Genomic DNA, 26,515 nt, shown 5'->3' on the forward strand with positions numbered 1-26,515 from the left:
CCGCCGGCGGCCCCTCAACCCCGGCACGGCGCGGCGGGGCGGCGCCCCCCGGAGGCCTCCTGGAGCGGCCCGAGGCCGAGGCGGGCGCGGCGCCGGGCTGCGCTGCGCTCCGGGCGGATCCCGGCTCCTCAGCGGCGCGGCTCCGGGCAGGTGCCGCCCGCTCCCTCCGCCGCCGCTGCCTCCCGCCGGCCGCCGCTCCCCATCGCGCGGGCCCAGGCGGCGGCGCGGCCCCGCCGTGCCGAGCTGCGGGAAGTTACCGGCCGGAGCGGGACTCCCTGCGCCCGCCCCTCCGCCCCGAGCGGTTCCGCCCGCCGGCTGGCAGCGCGCAAAGCCACGCGGGCGGGCGGAGAGTTCGGCGTCACCGCGTCGGCGGCTTTTCCGACGAGCCCCGAGGGCGGAGCGAAGCCCGCACGGCACTCCAAGCACCGAGCTCGGCTCTCCTCAGACCACCGCCGCCGTCCCGTTCCCCCGCGCCGCTCGCCTACCGCGCATCCCGCCCTGAGCGAAAAACGCAAGAGCGGGCTCTTTAACCAGAAAATCAGCGGAGACCGAGGGGCGGGCGGGAGGGAGGGGAGGGGCCGAGCGAAGCCACGCCCCCTCTGGGGCTTCGGTTCGGGAGCGGCGCGGGCCGAAGGCTCGCGAGGGTTGGGCGGGGCGCGGCGCATGCGCGGGACGGCCGGGGGGCGGGGGGGCGGTTCTCGTCCCGTGTGCTGCCGCTCGTGCTGTGCTGCCTTGGGCTTTTTGCTATTTCCTTCCCAATAAAGAAGGGTTTCGTCTCGTTTCGTCCCTTTCCCTGCTATTTTTTCCCGTTCTCTCATTTGCCCTTTTTGGCACAGTCGTTGTATTGAAGGGCTTCACGTGGCCGTTCCAAGCTGATCGAGGATATTTCTGGTGTTTCCTTCCAATAAAAACTTGGGGAAGTTGGGCATTTCCTTCCTTCCTTAACTTTTGGGCGCTGTGCCGAGTAGTGCAGGCACAGCAACAGCTGAACGGACGGCTGTGAACTTCAGAGCCAGCACTGATAACATCTCTGATATCCCCAGCAGGGACGATGTAAGATGCTCTGCAATGACACAAAGGTCTGGACAGGGCTCTGCCCATAATATCTATCAAAATGATGGGTTTTTTTACTTAATTTTGACCATTTCAGCCACCATGACTATTTTTGTCCCGAAGGTCAGGAGGTTGTACGAGCCATCTGGCAGAGCACGTTATCCTTTGTCAATTTCAGGACATAAATATTGCTTCCAGCAGCGTGGGAATCTTCCTAGATCCCTGCCATAAACCCACGTGGGGGAGAAATAAGCGGAAAAGAAGTGGAACATGAAGCATTCTTTATGAAGAGGTTATTTTTCTTGTTTTTTACTTCCTGCTTTCTCTTTTTCAAACCAGAGATGGAAGAGCAAACCGAGTGATGTTCCCTTGTCAGTTTACTTAGTTGGGAATCAAGGATCCGTCAGTATTCCCCACATGCAGGTAACTGGAAAGAGCCTCAGGTGTAACTGCAATCCATGCTGTGCAGGTTCTCGTGGATCTGTGATGCTTTAGATCTTGATCCCACCTTCCAGAAGCACCTCGTGGTGCCGCTCCGTGCTGCCTGGCAGTCAGAACGATGCACAAATGGGCACTGCAATGGGAACCAAATGAATGGCCTAACAATTCCATTCTCTTTGCACACATTTGTTTCATTTTTGCACCTCAGCCAGCAGTAAAACATCGAGAGGGACCAAACAGGAACAAAAGCTTCTATTCCCATTTAATCGCTTGGCTCAACTGGCCCACAAAATGAGGCTTTCCCCACTCCAAAAATACCCAAATTTAGGCAGGTAATGGCTGTAACAGCTGCAATTATTCCAGAGGCTGTTTGAGTTGTTGGGTTTATTTTCCCAAATACCTGGAGAACAATGGAAATGAGTGTCATGATCCCAACTGCTGACCAGCATTACGGCTTATGTCTCCACATGGCAAAGCCTGTGTATTTAAATACAATTAAGGAGCTTTCACAAGCGGGTAATTCCAGGGCTGGGATTAAAGGATGTGGTCAAGCAGGATGCCTATTGTCTTTGTGGAAGGGAAAATCTGCTTCCCTTTGCTCTGGGTTGTATCACTCTACCCTAATGAAGCATTGCCACTTATCGTGTTCTCTTATATTTATTGAGAAATAAGAATATCCACAGCCTTGTGTTCACGAATCAGAAGTGTGCTGCTATTTGTACAGACAAACTGCAGCCTGGGGAGCTGAAATGTTTCCGCTTCAAACACCTGAATTGGAAGAGATCAGCAGAGCTATGGGGTGTGCAGCCCACCCTGCTGTTTGCTGCCCTGATGCTGCCAGGATTTCATCTCACGGCTTTCACCATCCTGCACACACCCCACATTCGTCAGGGCAAAATTCAGTTTCCTCACCTCTCCCAATGGGAAAAATACACAACGTTGTACACCTACATATATTTCTGGGTATTTCTACGTCTTCCCTAATTTTCTTGTTCCCGCGAGTTTTATTACGGCCCGGCTATTTCCTTCCTTTCTCCACTATGACTCTTGGCCTATTGTTTTTCATTTCTTAGCACTGACCAGAATTTCCCTTCAGAGATTCACTCACAGCATTGGCGATGACTTCTGGTTAAGCTTGGCTAACAGCAAGGAAGGCACACAGACTGATTGCGTGCCTGAGGAGAGCAAAACCAAACGCCCTGGGCTCCCCAGGGTGGGAAGGAGCTCTTCAGACTGCTGTGTAAGTGCCTGTTGTGATGGTAACCTCCTGGGTGCAGTGACAGAGCAGCACCAGCGTGTCAGGTGGAGGATGCACAGCTGTAGTTTGTAGAGCATCACACCTTTATAGGGAAGTCCCTTTCTGTCCCACTGTGCACCTGCCTGGAGTTTCAGTGCTGGGATGATGGCAAAACTTACAAATGGAGCATTAGGAACATGAGATCTTTAACTTCTTCGTTTGTTTTATTATAAGACAAATTTTCAAGCTGAAACTCCATCTCCTTTTCACAAACACATTTTCCCTGCAGGGTGAGACCAGAGGGCCATTTACACACCCAGTCCCAGAGTTCACCACCACAAGCTCTGGTTTTCCAGCCTTAATCAACCAGAAACAAGTGGGAAACCCAAGGACTTTTAAAAGGGCACACAGTGCTTTACCAATTACTGCTCACTTTCCCATTCCCACTGCACGTCCCTCCTGCTCCCATCCTCCAGCCCACCCTGCAGTGCGCTGTGTAGGCAGAGGGGTCTGATAAAACAGAATAAGAACCGACAAAAACACCCCAAATCATTATAAATACCCTCTGAAATGAAGGCAGCGGATGTCCTTGGAGCCAGAAGTATTCACACAGCCATCGTGCAGCAGCTCTGCTCTTTTCTGTCTGAAACAGGTTCTTTTTTTTAATCTATCTTCTGCCGTTTTATTCTTTCCACACAAAACCTGGAAATGTTTGATTCCAGCCCCAGCGCTTTGCTGGCAAACACTAAAAGCACATATGGGCCCGTCTGGATACTGGAGGCATCCAGCAACAGTCTGCAGACGTCCGGGCTCTGAGCTGCAAGAATGAAAGGCTGGGAGGGGGGAACTTGTCCCTGCAGGAAGCAATGTGGAGGGGTTCTGCATTTGCCTTTCCTTTGTTGTTACCATCGTGTTAAAGCCTCAGCTGAAGGGTATTCCTCATTTGTGGGAAGCCATGAGAAAAGGGCAGGTGTGCAAGGAGTTGGAAAGCAGGAGCCCTCCTTCCCTGCAGAACTGCCCAGCCGGGTCAACTGATTCCAAAAGTGCTCATTAATTCATTAAGAAGTCATCTCAATTCGTTTTGGGTTCCGCTTCAAGTTGTGCATTCCTAACTCCCAAGGTGGTTTCGCAAACGCTGTCAGTTTGTGACTGCGACCCGTTGTGACCCAGAAAGAACATGCAGTGAATTGGCGATGTTCTGCCGTGCCGTTGTTTGCAGAGGCGCGGAGCCAGAGCCTTGCATAACTCCGTGCTGGAGATGGATGAGGTGCTGCAGGGTCGGTGGCACGGAGCTGTGCTGGGCAGCTCGCTGTGTCCCTGCCGCTGGGCTCAGTGCCGCTGCTGTGTGCAGGGCAGGGAACGCCGTGCCACGTCCCTTGGGAGGTGTGTGGCCGTGTTTGTGGCTGTGCACAGGCTGTCATTTGATTGCACAGAAATGGTGAGCAGCTCCCGAGGCTCGGAGCGGGCCGGGGAGTCAGGAATGTGCCGTGAACTCATTGCAAAGCTACGCAGGCCAAGATTCCCTCGCTCGTCCTCTGGTTGTGGTCACATTTCGATGCTGTTGGCCTTGTTTTCGGGATGAGCAGAGCACTAAAAGCAGCTCCCACTGACATAAGTGGAACACCGGGAGCTCACAGCTCCTCCACGCCGATGATTTGTGTCCCCACTTGTCTTCAGCAGCTGCTTTTATCATTGCTCCACATGCCGACGGCCATCCTTACTCCCTGCAATCTGTTCCCCGGCACTCATTGGCCCTGCAGAGCTCACAGCTGTGTGGTTCCCCTGCAGCCATCCGGGCAGCTCAGGGCCATCCCAGGCTGCAGAGTCCACAGAGTTCCATTCCCTGTGAGTTGTCTTTCACCTCCCAAAGCAGAAGTGAGCAGCGCGCTCACGTGGTGCCAGCAGTGAGCAGAACAGAGTGCCTTCTGCAGGCAGAGCCCTGCTGGTTTAACTCCCAGCAGAGCTGCAAAGGGCTCCTCCTCTCATGGGGGGTTCTCCCATCCTCCCCACTGCAGCTCCATCCCATGGCTGATGCAGCACTCTGCTTCCCACTGCAATGCTGTGAATTTACAAATGGGCAAGGCTCCATCAGGTGGGAAAGGAGCGCTGGCAGTGAGTCAGGAGGGATTCGTTGTCACCAGCACAGCCCTGCTCACAGCATCCCCTGGCTGCTTGGTGACTGATGTGTCCCTTATGTTGCCCGTGGGCAGATCCTTCCCACAGATACCCACGCTGCATTTAAGCAGTGGGGTTTTGCTGCTCTCCTTATCCCAGGCTCAAGGGTCTTTGCAGCGCAGTGCTTCCCCTCGGGGAGCAGCTCGTGGGGAAGGGCCCAGAGGTGGTGCTGAGGTTAAGGGCTGTTCCCACAGTCAGCTCTCGTGGCTGCAGATGTGCACACAGCGAAGGTGGGCTCTGCCTGCTGTTGCTGGGGTCCTCCATTTTCGTGCTGCATCGCTCCAAGCGGTGATTCCAAAGTTCTTAACAATCTGTGTCTGCTCCATGGAAAGGCCTGGGCTTTGCTAACCTGTAATTTCAGAAATGGTCCATAGATTTCAGCTGCAGTTTCAAGAATAAATTTCTCCGCGGGCTGATGGCTTTTGCAGCCTAAACCAGCATCAGAACGACACAGAGACCTTCTCTGAAACTGTTTGAGCTACGCAAGAAAAACAGGGCTGAGGAACAGAGTGCGAGCATTAATTAGAGCAGCACAGCTGTAATTACCCCGTTTGCTGAGGCTTCTCCCTCCAGTTGTGTCAGTCGCTTTGTAACGCATGCGAACAGCAGCCCTCCTTCCTCCTGCTCTCTGAGTGGTGATCACAATTAGGCCTGATTTGTACTTACAGCTGTTATTAATAAATCCATTCCTTGAAAATTCGGTGCTTAATTCCTTTGGATTCAGCATGCTCACAAAGCTACTGAAGAACCTAATTGCCCGTGGCTGTAATTTCGCAGTAATTATGCTGAAAGTATTGCTGCATGTATTCTTTCCAAATCAACCTAAATTCCCTAAAGTGAAAGGTCCCTGGCAGGAAATAAAGCAGCCCCCAGTGACCCCTCCCACAGCCACTCCTCACTGCATCTCCATGGCACATCACAGCACACAGAAGTTGTTCCTTTGGTCACGGGAACCAGATGAGGTGGGCCAGATGTGCCTCTCACCACCAATGTACCGAAAGAGGGGGATTTCTGGTGGGCTGCAGCCTTGTTGTGGAGGACACACAACCCAGAGGAGCTGGGTTGTGGGTGCTTAGGGAAAGGAGCAGCGAAGAGAGCCAGTGAGCTGGAAATGGGGCAGGGACAAAGCACGGCAAGGAAATGCATCTGCTCATCTCCTGTGCTACACTCAGAGCTGCCCGTGCCCCAGTGGGGACACAGATGTCTGCAGCCCCGCTGGGAACCAGCAGCTGGGACACATGGAGCCTGAGAAATTCATTCCTGCCGCTGTGCAAATATTTCTGGTAATAAAAATAAACAAAGAGAGGGGAAGGACGTGCTTCTGTTCTACCATCCCTCCCAGCGGGGACTGCGAGGGAGCGGAGGAGCAACGGAGACCCACGAGTGCTGCACAGTGCAGGCAAACCTGCAGGAAATGCACACATTAAGATAAGGTTTTCCCCTTAAAACTTCCTCAGGCTCCGTGCAGTGGCACAGCTGGGCAGCCTGAGTGCTGCAGCTCTTCCTGGTGCTGAGCAGTGGCAGCACCGCAACCCGTGGATGGGGCTCAGCTTCAGTGTGAGCTCAGAGCTGAGGAATCGGGTTCTGCTATAAAAACAGCAGAGATCTCACCAGGATTTGGGGTTCTTCTTCAAAGCCAAAAAGCACCGATGGCAGCAATGCAGCATCTCCAGCGAGCTCCAAAACTTTCCAAAAATCCGAGCGCTGATATATTTAGCATCGCCTGCAGAAATAGCAAAGATGGTTTTGTTGCACGCAGCCAAGACAGGGAGAACATCCAGTTGGTGCACAAAGGCCGTAGCTGTTACTGCAGCATATGAAAAGAATCAGGGATGGCTGGAACGGAATGTGCGCACCGCGGGACGCAAACATGGGCGCTGCTCCGGCCACGTGTGCAGGGAGACACAGAAAAGGAGAAACAATCCATAGGAAACACTGGCTGGCAAGTATGGGATCTGTGCTGAGCTTGCTGCTAGCACAGCCCTGTGCCAAAGCCTGCACACACAGAGCTCAACCGCCCCAATGCGGCCGCACATCTCTGCTCCTGCAGAGCCCCAGTGGAGCGCCCAGGCCAGGGGGAGCACAGCTGCAGGGGGGGTGGATGCCAAATGTGGGATGCTCTGCAACCAGAGCTCCCTCACTGCAGGCATAAAGAAGAAACACGCTGCATCCCAGCGGTAAATTGACATACTGTTTTTATTGCACAAATTTCCCCTAAAATTGGGAATGGTTATTATAATACAAGTGCACATCTTGAGAAATATGTACAAAAACAGAGGAGATAACAAGTATGTACATTTTACCCAGCATTTTACAAGTACCACCATCTAAATAATTTAGAGAAAGCAAAAAAATTGTCATAAAACATCTATAATAGCTAACAAAGAAAATATAGGCAAGGGGTAAAATCCTTTCTTTTAAATATTTTTGTTCTTAGCAGCCCCGTGTTTGCCAACTGCAACACAAATAAATGTGCTAATCCGCGTGCCTACAACACTTAGTTTTCAGCCCGAAAATTAAGACATGTTAATGGAGATCGGTAGTAGTGGAGAAAAAAAGAACCCAAACACATTAGTTTTCTATTCCCATGAAACAACTGTGGTGTAATTCTAAGTTCCAGTGCTCCAGTCCTGTACAGTTCCCTTTTTGCACTGTGGCAGGTGGACGTACCGCGCTCTGCTCGTACCTGGGAGCCTCCAACCCCAACAGTTCACCGAGGGATGGGGAAAAGGGAGCACACACTGCATGGAGAGCACAGCCCCAAAGCTCAGCTGCTGAGCTCCAGCCTGTATCTCATCGCAAACGCGTTGACGCAGCCGGGCCCCGACGCTGTGTGCTCCATCCAGAAGCCAGATGTGATGCAGTTGTGTGGTGAAGGGAGGACACTGACAGGACGGGAGAAACGCATCCTCGGATCACACAACAAACACGAGTTTCTTCCCTGCAGCAGGCAGCACTGGATTTTATGTACAGAGGAGCTTCCGATGATGCCTGGATCCGAGGCGAGGTCGTGGACTCATGTAGGCTCAGTCCTACGTGGAAACTCAGGGGATGCCCTGAATTCCAGGGCTCATCCCTGGAACAGAGCCCTCAGCTGCAGGCTTTAAATGCTGCTGAACAACACCCCGGGTGAAGCCTGGCCCCGGCAGAGGAAGGAAGGAGAGTTTTGACATTGACAGCAGTGGGGCAAGGATCTCTCCTATTGTTTTCAAGTTTATAATAGATTGTATTTAAAATAACTCTGCAAACAACAATAGAAGGCGTGCTATACTATTGAAAATATGATTACAGAATGATATATTTATAGAACTGTTTATGCAGCTTAGTGACCGAGCGAACACATACCTCCTACTTCTGTGAGTAATCCATGAATCCCAATATACTGAATGTAATCAGTGAAAACAGAACCTAAAATCAGCGACGTTAATTGGCTGCTAGGACAAACAAGCAAAGAAAAGGCTATGATGAAGTGTCCAGTTAAACTGAGGTAGTAGAGCCTTTGAAAACATAATCCACCTACCACTGTATATTTACATTACTTACACCAGACTGGTTCCATCAGCTATTCTTACAACTATTGTATATACAATGACAAAACAGTGATGGCTGAGTCAAGGAGAAATGCTGAGAATAAAATAAACAACATTTCCTGCTGGTAATTACACAAGTGAGTAGAAAAGGGATTAGAGCCATCTGCATCGAGGGGATCCTCCGTCCAAAAACGATTTGGGTTTCTCTATACTATGGTGTAATCAATGTTCATTTTTTATAGAACGGCTTTAAAAAATATATCAATTAGTTACCTGAGCAACGAAGGGTAACAGTCTGTTCACTTTCTCCCCAATGCTTTGGTACAGTGACTTCCAGCTCATTATTTCAATAGCTGACTGACTGCTGTAAAAAGAGTCGGAGCTGCAAGAACATCATAGGCCATTACAGACCCTACAAAAGTCAGAGGTAATAGTCGTGCTGCTCTGGGGCCTGTGGGGAAACTTCAGCCTCTCTTTTTTCTTTTTTCTTTTTCAGATTTTGATTATGTTGTCAAAAACAAAAGCATTACTGAATACAAAGCAATGTTTAAACATTATAAACATGTAATACTGGTTACAACATCCAGTCAAGAGAGAATCCCCCCGCAGGTGCCTGGTGGACCTTTCCTACCTCCCCCTCCCTGTCCCCATACATCCCCACCGTTTCCTCTCCCCAGGAGAATGATCACAAATAAATGTTGGAGCTGAGTGCCATTAATCAGGTTTTTACAAAACAAACCAACCCTCCAGCCTTTGTTCTTCCTCAGGGAAGGATCCAGAATTCGACCATTACATGAGAAAGTAGAAGTTGTTTACAAATCGTCGCAGCTTGAGAATGACGGATCTGGGTCTGAGGGGAGCTGCTGCCTTCGCTTTCTAAGTTTGTCATTGGCAATAGCATCAAATGTTACTCAAAGCAGTTCTTCCTTGGGTTCCCCAGGATAAATTACAGTGAGTCACTGCGGCAGAAACTGGTTAAAAATGCACATCTTCAGCTTTCACCAAAATCTTCACTTTTCTACAGCTGAAAACTTGGCCTTACTCATTTTTCTGTTTTCCTTTCTTTATCCTTTCTTTTTTTTTTTAATAAAAGAGATCAAGTGGGAGAGGAAAATCCTCCAATGGTTTGCATAATGTGCAGTCATATATCATAGAATCATAGAATGGCTGAGGTTGGAAAAGGCCTCTGGGACCATCCAGTCCAACCATCCACCCAACATGGAGGTGCTGCGGCTCCAGGAGCAGTTTGTTTCAGTGGCTGCAAAGAGAAAGCAGCCAGAACAACTTGTCTTCCACTTTGTTTTCAAGGGGAAAAAAAAAAAAGGAAACGTCTTTGCTCTCTCTGGCATTTTAGAGCAGTATCTGGGCGACGTATGGAGAGTGAGTGCTCGCTACAGCTGCCAGCAAAGGGAGGTCGCTGGATTCAATCCTGAAAGGAAGCAGAAGAGTCACATTTAATCCAGAACTGGGCTGAACACGTGCATCCTAACTGCAGCGCCGGCTCGAGGCGCAGCGTTTGTTACTTGGGCTGCGAGTGTGTACAGCTCAGAGCAGCAGAACATTGCTCAAGTAACAGCAAAGGCAGGGACGCTTCTCTCCCAATGCAGTGCTGGGTTACAAACTCCAGCCACCAGCCTGCTTTTAACACCCCTTCCAACCGTGTCTGCTCTGACTGTGACAGCTCTGCACCACCAACACCTCGCACGGGGGCAGCAAAATGGGGCACTGCAGATGGGGGGAGGAAAACAGCAGATCCCCTCCTACCCTCCGAGAGCAGCTTGGCAGCCAGGCACAGGAGCAGAGCACCGAACTCAGCCATGTCTGCAGCCACCAGGGGGCTGTGGCACAGCTGCCCCAGCTCCACACGTGCTGTGTGTGCCTTCCTGCTCACCCCGTTCCCTGCACAGACATTCAGAGCCCTCCTATAAACACCCCATACATAGCTGCTCAGCTGTGCCCCATGCACACAGAGGCACAACGTGCCCTGCGTGACACTGAGGCCGTTTGCTGCCCGTAAGGAAAATCAGCCTTGAGGGCTCAGGTGCCCTCACTGCATGGTGATGTCAAACCAACTAAGGCAGGACAAGCTGTGCAGTGCTGAGCCCATCATGGGGGCCAGGCAGCAGCCAAGGAGAAGCCTGCAGCCATGGTTGATTTGTGCCACTGCTCCAAGGCAATCTGCGACCATACCCCAGCACAACGCCCAGCTCCTTGACATGAACTCTCATCTGGCCCTTGAGATATTCAGACAGCATCTTGCTTTTGAAATACAGCTCCTGCAGCCGATCCTCCAGGTGCATGACACACTAGAAAGCAATGAAACATCATGTGAGGGACAGGACAGCACTGCAGCCACACCATGCTAAACCAGTCTTAAAGCAGAACAGTTCTCATGTCATGCCCATACGAATAATTAGTAAGATACTGGCAAATTTCAATTTACCAGCAAGGCTTCTGCTTTTGAGTAGATGCTTTTGATGCATTTTAAATCAGAATTAATGTGACAGCTGTACTGGTTGCAGAGCAGTGTTTAAACGGACGTGTTGAACAGCTGCATCAGGAGATACACTGCTGAGCAAAACTGTGACTACAGAGAAGTAAGCTAGGCAGGAGTTCACGGCATCATTAACCTATGAAGTGTGAGGATGTTTTAAAATCATGTCCCCTTGATGTGCATTCATACTTACAAAGTTTGGAGATAAATTATGCTTGTAAAGCTGAAGAGTGGAATGAAGCAGGTTAGAGACGAGACTGGAGACCAACACTTCTTTGCCCAGCTTGTTATCAATCATCCGCCTCTGGCTGCTGGCCACCTGCACTGTCCATTTGTCTGTGTCTGCAATAATGCAGACAGCTTCTGCAATCGGCTCATCCAGAACGGGATGCTGCAAGCAGAAAACAAATAGCAGAACTCTGAGCCCAACACAACGATGGCCTTCCAACAAAGCAGGGCGAGCTGGGGAGCATTGCAGCCCCCACCTCCTCCAAAACACGGGAACACGTGCTCAGAATTGCTTTCCTTCTGCTAAAAGCAGAGCTGCAGCCCTACCACAGTCATCATTAAATATTTTCTTCCAGGTTTAAACCGTGGCACCGGCTGACAACTTTGATATCTGATATGAAGAGCTCTGAACAGTGAATAAAACAAACACTTAAAGTGTGTTTTAAACCCTTAAAGCTGGAAGCATCAACAACCCCACCGGCTTTTGAACGGACGTTGTTGTCCGTGTGCTTCCAGGGCAGGGCCAGCAGAGGGAGCGAGCAGCAAGGCGCTGGGCTCCGCTCTGCAGCTCCCGAGCTTTGGAAGCCCAGAACATATTTCAGGCTGGGAGCTGCGGGAGAATTGGACCTTTCAGAGCAGCCCAGGGAGGCTCTCAGGAAATGCTCACTAAAGCACTGTGCTGTCACCACACGTTGTGGTCATGGCTGGTTTGCCACTCATCTGATGGCTGCTAGAAAAGGGTGCAGGAAATAACACTGCCCAGCCACGTTCCCATCCGTGCAGGGAAGCGGTTCTGTGCAGAAGAGATGCACAGCAACCCGAGCTCTGTCTCGTTCAACATCACTGCACCCTGTGGGCACACAACCAGCAGCAGGCTGCAGTGTCTACGAGGCTCATTTCTCAGAGCTCCATCATCCCAAGGGCACACAGCTCTCAGAAGCCTCAGTTTTTGTGCTCCATATCTGCAGAGAATTAACTGCGCTTAATTAAGAGAGGAGAAAGAAATGATAACCTGAGACCAGTGAAAGCTGAAGAGAGCTGTGACAGCAAATGCTTCCGCTTCCTGAAGATCTGCAGGTTTGAAAACATTTACCTCTCCCCACTGTGACAAATACATTTACCAAATACAGCTTAATTACCTGCACAGCATGAGACAGATCCGACACCAAACAGTGTCTCAGCTTTTCATCGCTTCCTATTCCTTGCAGAACAAAGTCGGGGACGTAAGATGAGCAGTAGCCTCCTAGTAAGGATCGTCCAAAATTGGCAATACTGGGCTGGACAGAGTTCACTTCAACTAGTTTTGACCTGCAAGAAAGGCGTATTGGAGAGATGTGCAACGGAAAACACCAAATTCAGCTTACAAAGAGGCTGCAGCCTCACATTTCTCATGTCTACTGTCATTTCCATTCAAGTGCTTTCTATAAAAAAATAAACAGTTTAAAGTCAGCTTTTGCAGTCAGCCCATTGTGGAAAGAAAAAGGATACGAGCCAAGATCACAATGCACAATTAATATTTTTTTCCAGACCACTGATCTCTCCATATTCTTTTACAACCAGTGAGCTCCAGAGACACTTTTCCAATCACCGATGCCAAGTTAGCCTACATTCCTCCAAACATGTGACATGAGAAGAGGCTGCATCTTTTCTGGGCTCTCCTACAGCTGAACAGTACTTACCCAGGAAAAGGAATCTCGTATTCCTCTGCCCAGTCTTCTTGCTCTGCTCCATAGTAGTTACTGCTTGGTCTGGTTAGCTCGTGACCCGTATCCTCGCTTTCACTGTCACCCAGGGCGCTGTCTGAGCTCTCATTTCTTGGAATGTCCCAATCAATTCCCGGGGCCACCTTTTTCTCTGCGTTTTCTCTGTCCCCATGGGGGACACGAATAGAGATTTTCTCTCTTTGGTCCTGCTCAGCAAAGCAGTTTTTGTAGGTCTCCTGTCGAACGGAGTCCATAAATTTACAGAATTCGCTGGGTGGTTTGCTAGTCTTTGTACACAGCTTTTTAGAAAAGTCAAAACTGCCACTGTGAGTGAGAAGCTCTGCAGCTGCTTGCCCTGGAAGACCATCCATAGTCCGGGTTTCAACCGAGCCATCGTCAGTAAAATTGTCATCAAACAGACTCATGCTCTCAGCGTTGTATGCGTTTGGATTCCAGCTCTGATGCTCACTAGCAACTTGAGGGAAGGGTTCAGCTGTCCCACAGTCTCTATTTTGGTCCTCAACAGTTTGTTTAGCTTCACAGTTCTGATCAGCAGACACTCCTTCCTCCGCTGCCGGCGGGCTGTGGTGCCTGGCAATTTGTTCCACGACCGCCTGGCTTCTGAGCTCGATGTCTGAGTCGGGTGACATGGAGTCTCCGATGAGGAAAGTCACCTTTGTCTGAGCTTCAGCAGCACTGCAAGGAAATGCATCGCAGAAGAGCTTATCCGGGGGCTTCTTCTCCACGGCTATCCCAGGTGACCTCGTGGCACCGATGGCCTGGCTGCCCGCTTCCAGCACGTCTTCATTCCTCCACATGCTTGCTGATGCTTCCAAACCAGATTCTGCCAATGCACGTTGTTCTGGTGGAGATGGCCCTGTGCACACCACGCTCTCTAGTTTAGTGTCCTGGCAGGTTCTCAGTTGATGACCATCAGCGGCATCTTCCTGACCATCATCAGGAACAATAGTTCTGCTCTCATCTGAGGAAGTTTCCAGCTCCACCTTAGGAGTGTTTTGTGCGTCTTCTCTCTCTTGCTGTGAAACATCTTCTACGTTTTGTGCAAGAGAAATCGGGCATTTGCAGTTTTTACAGCTACAGTTAGGAGTTCTCATTTCCTCAGACTCCTTTGGTAGCAAGTTACCCCTGTTCTTGTGCATTGTGACAAGCACATACTCGGATTCTTCTACTTCTCCTTTCTCCAGCGTGGTAGTTATAACAGTTCCAGGCATCACTATGGCTTCATCTTCCCCATTTTCTAGCAGATGTGTCTCCTGAAGTTCTGAGCATCTGATGAAGTAAGTGAGGAAATAAAGCAGCCTCTGCACCAGATCGTGCCTTTTGCCAACCACGACTGTTTTGGCTAATCTCACAGGTGATCCAATAGCCCCATACAAGTCACCTGGAACAGGAAGTAAAAGACTATTACTTTGCATCTTTAAAATAAACTCACCTTCTAAAAGACAGCTGTTGTGGCCATCTTTCAAAGGCAAAGCCACAGCAGAAAATTACTGAAGTAGAAGAGTGAGGTCAGCTAAGCTGTTATTCTGTTTTCAATACAGATGAAGCTGTTGGCATCATAAGTAAGATGACACGCTAGCCAGGGGGACATCTGATCTCACATATTAGGGAGTATTTGCACCACCTCACTTCAGTCCCAAGCTCCGGACGCTGGTCCACGTTCCTTATATAGCCATGGGAGAGAGGAGGCATCTGCTCTGAATTACCCTGGATAGTCTGGAAACTGGGCTGAACTTTTACCTACCAAAAGAAAGCCGTAAGGGGAGAGAAACCTATGCCAAGAATGTAGGCAAAAAGTGCCAGTGGCAGGTGCACAGCTGAAGCCAACCATCTCTTCCCTCCCCTTGAGCTCCCCTATGGATCAGATGGGCAGCTTGGAAGACCAGGCTCCAGATTCACCTGTATTATTCTGGAGGTACGAGGGCACTGCATGAGTGCAGGGACAGGGGACACAGGACCTGAGAGGCACTGAAGGCCAGTGTAACAACAGGGGATCCCTTGAGTCCCATCAGCTCTGCCATCAGGCTCCTTGCCAAGAACCTGGCCATCCCTGCCTGTTCTGGAATAGGAACCTCACAAAAGCTTCCCTTCCCCATCCAAGTGCTAGTTTGGGTGCAGAGCAGGACAATCTGACTAGAGAGCAAGATCATCTCTACTCAGCAATTAAAGACAACACAACTCAACCCACTAGGCTTTGAGACCTTACCCAGGTCATGATTTCCTGTACTGTGTCACTCCTTTGCCCGTTGTGCTCATCATATGTCCATTTCTCACCAAAAGATGGATTTTTTTAGATTTGCTTTTTTCTAGAATCAAACTTATTGATAGCAGCATCCCAAATAAATCAAAATGGAGTTTCTTTACAGAGACGGGACAAAAGAAGGAACAGAATCCTCCATCATCACCAGGGCAGGACATCTGTCACAGATGACTTTTTGGCTGCCATTTTACAACTGATACTGCCTTAAGAAATTATAGCACACGGGAAAAAAAAAAATACAGTGAGTATCTCTGAGGCTGAAATGCACACTTTTGTTTTGAGTAGAAAAAAAACACACATAGCTTTATCTTGGTGGGGAAAAGTAACACACATCCATAAACACCACCAGCTGTACTCCTTCACACAGGTTAGCAGTGTTTGCCACGTACCAAGCTGTGCCCACAGGGGGTTGTAAGGGTGAGTTTTGGCCAGCATGTCCACGCTCTGGGAAGAATGCTTTTCCAAGAAGATTCGTATAGGAGGCTGTCCATTGGGCATGACTGTAGGGACCCAGGCCAGGTGGTTGGTCAGCACTGCAGTCAGGAGAGCTGGTAAAAACCTGAAGGCAAAACATACAACAGCATGTCAAACAGACAGCACTTCCACGCTTTGCATGGATGTGGGTGGCTAACAAAGCCACGGAGGTCATTCCTTAGGTCCTCTCCTCCCACAGGTGCAGAGCTTTTTTCTTTAGAACACACATGTAAAGTCAAATGAAATATTTTAAACTGGTGGCATCCCAGCTCCTCTGTTTGGCAATTATTAGACTTCCTATTTTGCAAGCTTTGTGTTGTAAAACATCTCAAAACGGCTTGATTTAGTTCTCTATGAGAAGAAGGTAGCCCTGTGTGCCCTGGGACACCACTGCTCCAAGGAGGCTACAGATGAGGAGGAAGAGGATGTTACTCCCTGTCACACCCGGTCAGTAGCTGGGTGCTGTGCTCCTTCATGTAACCATTACAGAGTTTCAGCACACATGGCTGCTCCTTTTCAAAAATGCCTCTGACACAAAGTTCTTCAACAGCAACGAGGAGAAAGGCAGCCCAGCCACAAAGGCTGTGTTCTTCTGAAGCAGTTTTCACTAGCTCAGTAAGCACATACAGCAGAAAAGCTTCCTGAGAAGTGCTCAGGGATTTCCTGCAGTGATGCAGTGCAGTTCCTGCCAGAGCTCTCCCTGTCCCTCCCAGGAGCAGTGCAGGAGCTCAGCCCAGGCTCTCCCACACCGACAGATGGAGCTGGTGGCTCTGCAGCCAGGGAAGGGAACCAGACAAACCTCCCTGAGTCCCAAATAATGCTGTTTGGACAGCTTCAACTGTCAGGATCACTACGGGTTACATTTAGCCCTGTTTCTTGAGCAGAGAGAGCCAAAAGAGGAAAGCAGATTTAAAAACAGATTGCAAAGATATAGGGCTTGCTTTCCTCTGCTTTCCATCAGTGTAAATCTTACTACACTGAAAATAAAGCAAACAAGCTCAAACAAATTACAATTTAAATGCAAATAAGAAGTACAGGAGTCAGAATGACAGGGATTGGAAGAGGCTTTTCCCAGCAAAAATCTTTCACTGCAGAAGGAACCAGTTTTTGGGAAGCACATCTGAACCCCTCACAAACCACCTTGACGAGAGAAAGAGCACAAAACTGACCCCTGGCTGTGAGCTGAGGGAGGGGAGAGGTGACAGAATGACAGCTGGGTGGCGAGGAGCAGCGGTGCCACCCCCCATTCACCAGCACACAACCTCACTGATGGGCTTCCAGCTCCAGCCCTGGTGTGTCTTTGTGCTCCTTTCAGCACAGTCAGGTTTAGCAGCAGTCTGTGCTCAGACAGAACTGCATATGCTGGGTGCCAAACCTTGCTTACTGTGTGGCAGCTGATCCGGAAGGTGGATGTTACATGAGGTGTGTGTGCCCTCAGCCACCACACGCTCCCTATGGACGTGTTTCAGACATTTCACTTGTACCAGGATTTACAGGATCATGGGGAAGCAGCACTTAATGAGGTGCCATCCCATTGCATTTCTGGTTTCACACAAGGCATTCATGAATCGTGTTTTCACAGAATCACAGAACTGCAGGGGCTGGAAGGGACCTCTAGAGATCATTGAGTCCATCCCCCTGTAGTGCAGGCCCCCTACAGCAGAACTGATCCCACTGACTCAGGCAATGCCTCTCCAATCTTCGCAGGCTGACTGCCTTTCTTGTTTACTATTACAATGAAGATTTAAAAAAATCTATTCAAACACTGGCATAAAACATGCACGTATTTAAAAACTCAAATCCACCATACTGATTTTTTGCAGCATTTTCCATCAAGAAGGTGAATTCCTTCATGAAGCGGTGGCACAGTTGGTTCTTCTCCGGAGTCCCCGACATCATGGTAAGCCAGACGGGCTCCCCAATCCGTGGCATGGTGTACAGGTTGCAAATAGTCGTTCTGGAAAACAAACAAATATCAGAACATTAATGGGGAGTCAGCTCTTTGAAAGGTAGATAATAGCAGGACGAGGGTAAATGGTTTCAAGTTGAAGGAGGGAAGGTTTAGGTTGGATGTCAGAAGAAGTTCTTTACTGTGAGAGTGGTGAGGTGGTGGAACAGCTGCCCAGAGAGGCTGTGATGCCCCATCCATGGAGGTGCTCAAGGCCAGGTTGGATGGGGCCCTGGGCAGCCTGGTCTAGAATCAAATGTGGAGGTTGGTGGCCCTGTCTGTGGCAGGGGGTTGGAGATTCATGATCCTTGAGGTCCCTTCCAACCCTGTCCATTGTGTGATTAAACAAAGCAAAGAAGGGCAGAGATCCCCACTCCAATCACTTATTGCAGCACTGAGGCCGTGCTGCTCCTTCTCCCAGCAGGACCCCCCCCCCCCTGCAGAGCAGTCCTGCAGGCACAGCTGTGTGTGGCTGAGCTCCCTTGAGCCCAGCAGCACTCACTGCCCTGCTCTGAATGGAGAGCAGTGAATGATTTTGTTGGGGTTATCTCCCTGCTTTCGCTGCGTCTCATTCACAACTTATAACTGCTCCAGGGTTAATCTGTGACTAGAGCAGATACATGTGTACCTGATTTACAGAAGTGCCCTGAGCTGCTCTTTGCTGTACCAAGTGGTGCATCCCCATGTGCTCACAGAGGGACCAGGTTATGCTTTAACTCAAGTACAGCGTTGGAGCATCAGCTGTGCCATGGCTTCAAGGTTTACACACCTACCCCCACCCTTCTGACTCCACAGACAGCAGATGTATTCTTGGAACTTTGGATTTGCAATAAAACACCAGATCACAACCCCTCTGATTGCTGAACTCATCTAAACCAACCCACAGTTTTGTTTTAAAGGCGATGCCTACACGATGGCACTCTGCAAACCGACACTTCCATCACACTGAAGAATTAAACCCGAAAAAAAGGCTCACAAGGAAATGAGTGATCAGCTCAGGTTTCTCCCCACCTCATGAGCTGCTTTTTCCAGAAGCGGTGCCTTTGTTTCGCAAGACAAAGATTTACGTTACCCCAGCAATGCCCAGAAATGCCTCAGATTAACACAGACCTGCGTCGGTCTGAGACTCACAGCAGTCCCAGGGCTGCCGAGCACATCAGGCAGGCACACAACTCGGGCTGCAGCTGCCAAATTTTCAGTGGTTTCACATTTAAAGTGAAACTGTGCAGCAGAGCTGGCACCGACCCCAGTGCATGGCGGCAGGAAGGGAGCAGCAGGGGTGAGGGTGGGAGGCTGGTGGAGTTCTCTGCCTTTTTCTGCCTTGTTTTTGCCTGCATCCAGGCCCAGGGGCCCCAGCAGAAGGACACGGAGCCGTGCCCAGAGGAAGGTCACAAGGGTGCCCAAGAGGTTGGAGCAGCTTTCCTGTAGGGACAGGCTGAGAGCTGGGGGTGTTGGGCCTGGAGAAGGAAAGGCGAGACCTCCCTGCAGCCTTCCCGTTCTTGAGGGGAGCTTACAACAGGAGAGGAGTGACTCTGCACGAGGGCAGACAGCTCACAGATGCTCACAGTACCCCTGGCCCAGCTGGGTGCTGCTCCCCATTGCCACTGCAGGCTGCTCTGCTGGGCACACGCGTGTGCAAGGGCAGCAGTGCAGCAGTGAGCCGGGGCTGGCAGTGGGGTCATGGGGAGGCAGCTTTGTGTTCACTGCCCATAGACCGGAGGTGAAAGAGGCCCAAATAAAGGGGGAGATCCCAAGTCTGTGAATTTAAAAGCTGGATGAGTTTCAAAGCCCAAACCAAGCATCAGACCCCTCAGACACAGCTGACTGAAGATAAATGTGACGACAGCCTAAAATAAAGCTTATTTCTCCTTCTTATGCAAACTACCCGAGCCAGGGCTCCTGCAGCTAGCAGCTCCACCGCTTTGAAAAAGAGAAACTACTTCTAAACTAAACCCAACATATTAAAATATTTGTTTTCGTTGAAAAGATAGACCGAGTCTTGTGATTCGTTATTTACTATTCTGGTAACCCTGGCTGCATCTGCAGCCGATAGTGTTTCCTCAGAGACAGATCAGATTGCTCTGGCTGGCAGCCAGCAGGCATGTGACTGCAGCACGGGGAACCTCCATGCCGAGCCCGCATGGAGCAAGGGCAAGGATTAACTGCTTGCCAGCCCTGCGAGCAAGCAGCAACGCTCTCCTTCCTCTGCTGAGGAAACAAAACAAAGCCATCAAACTAATAATATCAAAAAAAGCACCAAAAAATATATATATATTTTTTAAGAAAAGCACTGCTTCTTCAGTTAGCCAGATTAAAAAAAAAAAAAAAAAAGCTAGCCATTAATAATTGAAGTTAACCCTTTTGAGAACCCCCTCCCTCACTTGCCTCCCCCCAGCATCCTGGTGCCCTGCAGCATTCCATGGGGGCACAGCTGGCAGCAGCCCCAGCTCTCATGGGGCTGCAGTATGCTTAAAGTGTTTGAAATCTGGAAATCATAGAATGGTTGGGTTGGAAGGGACCTTAAAGATCATCCAGCTCCACCACCAGCTGCCCCCAAAGCTCAGCTGTCCGGCACCCATCCACAGCCTTGGGCTCCTCCAGGGATGGGGCACCCACTCTGGGCAGCAGTGCAGGCACCTCACTGCCCTTGGACTGAAGGATTTCTTCCTTACATCTGACCTTAATCTCTCCTCTTTTAGTTTAAAGCTATTCCCCATTGTCCTGTCACGATCAGACACACAAGAAGTCGCTCTCCCTCATCTTTTTGAACTCCCCTCATGCTCCAGGGAGGCTGAAATCAGTACGGGTGGGAGTGAGGGGCTGGGCACTCTGAGGCTGTGGGGCTGCTCACCAATGGGACTGGCAGCTGGGGGAGGAAGCAGCCTCTTGATGAGAGGTGATGGCCTCAAGATGTGCCAGGAGGGAATAGGGTTGGATATCTGGAGAAAATTAGTGGCTGGCCACTGGCACAACTGCCCAGAGAGTGAAGAGTCACCGACCTGGAGGTGTTCAGAATGGGGGATGTGGCACTGGGGGACACGGTCAGTGGGCATGGTGGGGTGGGCTGGGGGTGCACTTGGTGATCCCAGAGGTCTTTTCCAACATCAACAACTCCATGAGGCAGGACCCCTGCAGCTCCCCTTTCCCATCAGCAAGGCACTGCTGACCCCGGCACGGTGCTGGGTGCTGCAGTGTAGTGACAAAGCTTAGCATCTTCTTGTGCAGCACTTCCAAAAAGAAAAAACATCAGTGGTTTGTAAAAGATACTGCACGTCAGTTTGCTCACTGGTCTCACTCCCTCCTCCCATAGTGCAGGAGTGGGGTTTCCCTGTGCAGGGGGTAAAACCCACTGCTGCTCACAGCACCGTAAGCTGCTTAAAAACTGCTGGCATAAAGCAGGATGGAATCTGGCTGCCAGAAAGAAGCAGAGGGTGTTTCCCTGGGCCTGTACACACTGCCTCCTCAGCACTGCTGCCTGCTACACAGCTACCCATCAGCTGCAGAACCAGCACCGCATCGGCCTTGGGGACTGAGGGAGCTGAAGGGTTTATGCAAGTGCAGTGGCTTATTTCACAAGTCATGTGTCTGCACATCTGACACCCAAAGAGAGTTTTAAGGCTTTAAGTCAAGTGTTCATAGCCAAATCCATCACCACTTTAGAACACAAAAATTGGTGCAAAATGAGTAATGGCACAAGGGCAGCCCTGGAGCTGGGCACCACATGGATGGTGACTGTGTCAATGGCATCAATCTGCAGCAGCAGTCAAGGAAAGCAGCTGTGCTATTGCTTCAGAAGTCTGTCCTCACCAAAACATTTTCAAAAAAAAAACAAAGTGCCCACAATGAGTTAAACCTGCACAGGATTACGCTTTAGAAAAGGCAACCCACTGAAGTCAGCACCCTTCTTCCCTCCAGCAGAATTTGCTTAAGAGGGTAGAAATCAGCGTGAGTTTCAGGTTCAACAAAGGACTCGGGCTCCTGACTTCCCCGTGACTCCAGTGGGGAAGCAGGCACCCAAGGAGATAACAGCAGCCTAAATGGGTTCGCTGAAGCCGTGCCAAAATGTCTTTGCATCCTGTCTTCAGTGCTTAAAGATCCCTTTTCCCCCCTTACTGCACAGACATTGCTTTGCTGCACAGTGCAGCCCCTGCACAGCACTGCGAGGTCCTTGCAGCTGGGATGGCTCCCAGCACACTGTGACGAAACCAGCGTGCGGCCCAGGTCTGCTGCCCCAGGAAATTCAGTTATCCGACATTAAACTGGATTTAATTCACCTCGTTACGCTATTAAAGAGTAATATTTATATCGCCATGGAAACCTCTGCATAAAACTGGTCGTTCCACACGGGGTTACGCAACCAGCGGGTCATGTGCACCATGTCCTACAATGGCTGGGGCGAGGAGTGCCAGCCCAGGGGACGTGACTGCCCTGCCCTTCCCTGCCCAGCTGCAGCTGCCAGGTGAGCTGCTGGCCCCATGGCCCTGCTGTGCTGCCCAGCCAGAGCTATGAGCCGTGGGGCAGACGGCTGGGCCTGCAGGCTCAGCTCTCCTGTGCTCAGCTCCAGGTACCCACCCCTCCTGTCGCTCTGAGACTGTTTAACTTGGAAGGAAATGGAGAATGTGCAAAGTCCACCAAGTGGGGGGGAATGTTTTGGGGGAAGTTTCAGGGAAAGCACACAGGGGATGCTGTTATCAGGGAATAGGAACACAAAGAACTTGCAGGGAGAGGAGGGGGAGGGCAGGGAGAGCAGAGCAGAGGGAAACCCGTGGCTGCTTGGAGTTGCTGAACTCGTCTCAGCCCCCTGGGCAGAATCTGCGGCTCCCAGAAGTTTTGCGCATCCTCTGCTCAGCTCTTGGCACAGCTCACCCCATCCACGTGCTCTGCCGTGCCTCCTGTCCTTACCCAACACATCCCCTGTGCTTCCCTGGGGGGAGGGTCTACAGATACAAACAAATCAAAAATATACAGTGCCTTTCCCCTGAAACACCACCCAGCCCATGGTGCTGAACTACAGACAAATGAGTGAGGCCTCATGAGGGATCCTGAGGGTAACACACCTCCCAGAATCAGAATTCTCTGGTTTAAACATCAGCACGTTGCCTGCTGTCATGTCTTTAGAAAGGAGCTCTATGCTGGCTGTGAAAGGAAGCACCCTGCCACTCCCAGCTGAGAGGGGATGAATCACTTGAAACAGATGGATTTCATTTTATTTCCCTCCCCATTACTTAAACTACGGAAAGAACATACAGTCAAACGTCAGGGATGTGCTTATCTGTGTTACTACATACGTTAACTGCTGAGAGAGGCTCTCTGCAGGTACTGATAGCAAGAGATTGCAGCAGTGTATTTTTCTGAGTGAAGAAGATAGATCTCCTTCCCAGTACTGGTTATCTGAAATTCGTTCAGAGAGAAGAATTTAGAGTGGGGTGAAGGTCTTGCTTTGCTCACATCAAGAAAACACCAACCAAAGGAGCCCAGAGTGGGCTTGCAATTCTCACCCCTCCGTGGATATTAACACAAGAGGTTGCTGGGAGCTCATTATCACTTAAAGCACAGAAATCGTTGGTCACTTCTGCTCTGCTCAGACCAAGCCCTTGTGGACACGCACACCTGGCAAAACCAACAACCACAAACAGAACAGGGTGGCCTGCTATCTCCAGGTCCTCTATGGTACTTACTTTTAAAGAAGATGTTAGACGTTATACACTACATTTCTAGAAGAGAAAACATTTTCCTTTTGAGATAAGACCTCCAAAGTCCTGCAAATCTTGCACTAAGGAGGAAGACCTTCCAGACTGCTTAAGCGCTTTTGAAGAAACAGCCACGAAGGATACAATAGAAACTGCTCACCTGAATTCATTGAGGGCGTCAACAATTCTGTTATATGCCAAACTGCGCTGACTGGCATCAGCTGATCTACGACTCATTTTCATAGCCTTGAAAACAATCATTAAACAGATAAGCAACATCAGACATAGCTGCAGAAGCAGAAAAAATGGAAAACAAAGTCATGTGTTTGACTTTATCTGTCATGCAACTAGTCATGCAAATGATTTTTTTTTAAGTGATAAAATGATGGTACAAGGGCCAGCATTCCTCTCTGAGAAAAGACAGGTGAGGCTCATGCCTTTGCAGCCTCATTCTCCTGTGCTTTTCATCCTTAAAGGCATAAAAAGGCTCACAGCTTTTACTGCAGCAGCAATGTAACCACTAAGTATTTCCTAGAAGAGAAGCAAATCTAACCACATATTTGAAAGTTTCCTACATATCAGAATCAGGGCTTAAGATGAAATAAATAAAAATGGAAAGTGAAAAGCTTGGTATTTATTTCCAGTCAGGAATATCCTAAAGATAGGCTCTTATCCTGCAGTCCCCAGTGCTCAGATACAGCTGAAGCAGGGAAGTAAACGCAGCCCTGAAAGCACTTTTCTCCCTTTGCTGATGCAGAGCTTGCTGGGAGCCAATGCAGCCTAAGGCCTGTTGTCATTTCAGCAGTCTCTGTAGTACAACACAGCAGTTCTGTCTGCGCTTTGTGCTGCACTTTAGCAAGCAACAGAGAACATCAGAGACGTTGTGGAGCACAGATCCTTGCTGGTGCAGTTTCAATATCAGGCAGCAAGTAGGTCCCACTTTTGTGAACGAGTAACAGGAGTAGGAAATGAAATGGGCTGAAAGGGAACTTACAGCAACGGAAGCCAAACATCAGAAGAGGCTGTGTTTACCTGTTCGATTGCACTCTTCAGTTTGTTCATGTGACTTTCAAAAAGTGGGAAGTGTGAGAAGAAGAATTCATTAAACTTGTTGTTTTCATCTTCGTCTCTTGAGAGTGAAAAAATAACTCCGATCGCTATCTTCTTCTTCCTAACAATTCCTGGGCTGGGACCAGAGCTGTCATCTGACAAGTTAAAGCTTTCATCCATGGACCTTGAAACATGGAAAAAATAGAAAATTAATGCAACCCACTGTTTAAAGCTGTACCTTGGTTTTCCTGTGTAATTAAATTCCAGAACATTTAACTTCAGCAAACGCCTTTTGCTTGCATGTGTTGTCAAATCAACACCACCGATAACCACTTTGCAGTTCTTCAGAAGCAGCCCTTAGCAGGCCTTGCAGAAAATCTGCAGCCAGATTCTAAGCATCTGTGGGATTAGAACATGGCATCCTCACTCTCTCTTACTTCTGCCAAGAATTGGCATTTTGACTAGGATCTTAGGGCTTCTCACAAGTACAGCCTACAGGTTTATATTTTGCTAAGGGTCTCCCAGTCAGTGCAGATGGCCTCAAGAAAATGGAGACTACAAAGATCAGGTGTCGAACAACTGCCTGACATACACCTTTGTAAGTACTGAAAGCAACAGCAAGGACAGACGTGCACACACAAGGGCAGAATCAAGCTGAAAACAGTGGAAAACTGAGGGAGGCATCCAGCATTATCAATTCCTGCTCACCATCGAGGGAAGACCCCGTTCTCCAAGCTGGTCGTCTGGCTGCGCCTCCAACGCCTCTGGTAACTGCTGGCACAGCTTTTGTTGAACGAGGAGCCCGGAGATGGAAACGGAGTGATGAGCAGACTGCTAAGAGATGCTGCAGTAATGAAATAGAGAAATATATCAATCTCTCCAGAAGAAAAGAATGTTTGGAGAATTATACCAGCAACCAAACTGTGCCCCTGAATATACCCTGGTGCTGCTCACAAAGTGCCTTCTCTTTTGCTTATCTATGCTTCTCATCTGAAAATAATACGTCTGTAACAACATTAGCAAGCTATACAAGTGCTGCAAGGGTGGAACAGTCTTGTAGCTTCATATAACAAGCAGCACACAGGCTGCACCTTGCTCATCAACCCTGAGTATTGGGAAATAAATTCTCTGTGGAAAGGAGTAATGCTAAGTGCATCTTTAAGAGCCTTCCCAGCCCTACCCCTAAGTGCCCAACCCCCTGAGTGGGGATGGCAGTGGCTGGGGGGCTCTGGGGATGCTAGCTCGTGTTTTAACATTAACATCACCCTCAGTTTGGTAAGGAGATGGCAACAAGCACTGCTTGGAAATGCCGTCCACTCATTTCAATATTTAATTAGGCTTGCCTATTTGCAATGTGCTTTAATAAATCACACTGCTGTTCAGATAGGCTCTGTGGGGCTCTATGAAACAAACACCCTCAGTGCATGAGGCAGTAGTCCCACAAATACGTATATGGAACAGCAAAAATCACGTTTCAGCACAGAAAGTTCCTTTATGGTGTCTGTGTGTTTCAGTAACGTGATGGTTGAGCATCTAGGGACTATTACTGAATGTTTCCTGAACCTACAGGGTTAATGGAACTGACATTACCAGATCTTGCTATACCGCTGTCTCTGTCCTCATTCTGCTCCCTCCCAGGCATATCCATAGGGTTGCTGTGAACTGTAAAACAAGGAATACCAATTAGCAGGGGAATATACAGTTCCTTTCTTGTTTGCCGATCTCCATGTAATTAATGAAACAAAAACATGCTCATTAATTCAGATCAACAGCACTGCACAAGGCCATCACCAAGAAAGGCTGCTTAGCTGAGCAAGCCAAAGCACTGATCTGAAAAGCTTGTGTGTAATTTCCTGAAGTCCATATATCTCTTTTAGTCCAAATTGCATCAGGCTCACATTCACGGTTTCTTTACGTCAATGGCTTTCAATAAAGTTTTATTCCACTCAAAGGATGTTCACCACACAGCTCAGAGTATAGACAAGAAAAAATCAACACTCCACTCCTCTAACAGCATTCCCAGCTATTATATAATTTTAAAAGCATTTTACAATGCTGTCTTGAAAAAAATAAATAGTTCTAAATTGCAAGCAGTGCATTGGTTGTTCAACAAAGCCGTAAGCCGTCCAGAATCACAGTCTGCATTTACAGAAGATCAAAAGTGTATCAGGCTTAACAGCCTCTACACGTGATGTATTTTACAAATACGCC

General features: G+C 49.4%; 1 protein-coding gene across 4 annotated transcripts in view; it reads right to left on the reverse strand.

The window, feature by feature from the left end:
• Window positions 1-7,084: 7,084 nt before the first annotated feature.
• The window catches only part of FNIP1 (folliculin interacting protein 1), a 60,668-nt gene continuing 41,237 nt past the window's right edge, over window positions 7,085-26,515 (reverse strand). For all 4 annotated transcript variants that reach the window (XM_048960266.1, XM_048960263.1, XM_048960264.1 and 1 more), the window contains 11 exons: window positions 25,895-25,966; window positions 25,013-25,148; window positions 24,287-24,488; window positions 23,415-23,500; window positions 17,427-17,573; window positions 15,532-15,701; window positions 12,838-14,263; window positions 12,298-12,466; window positions 11,124-11,321; window positions 10,627-10,742; window positions 7,085-9,865 (listed from right to left, as the gene is read on the reverse strand). In XM_048960266.1, the coding sequence (XP_048816223.1) occupies window positions 9,787-9,865; window positions 10,627-10,742; window positions 11,124-11,321; window positions 12,298-12,466; window positions 12,838-14,263; window positions 15,532-15,701; window positions 17,427-17,573; window positions 23,415-23,500; window positions 24,287-24,488; window positions 25,013-25,148; window positions 25,895-25,966 (2,801 nt within the window). In that variant the 3' untranslated portion in view covers window positions 7,085-9,786. The remainder of the gene's footprint in view (window positions 9,866-10,626; window positions 10,743-11,123; window positions 11,322-12,297; window positions 12,467-12,837; window positions 14,264-15,531; window positions 15,702-17,426; window positions 17,574-23,414; window positions 23,501-24,286; window positions 24,489-25,012; window positions 25,149-25,894; window positions 25,967-26,515) is intronic.

The sequence above is a fragment of the Lagopus muta genome, chromosome 14, assembly GCF_023343835.1.
Source record: "Lagopus muta isolate bLagMut1 chromosome 14, bLagMut1 primary, whole genome shotgun sequence".
NCBI classification, from domain to species: Eukaryota; Metazoa; Chordata; class Aves; order Galliformes; family Phasianidae; genus Lagopus; species Lagopus muta.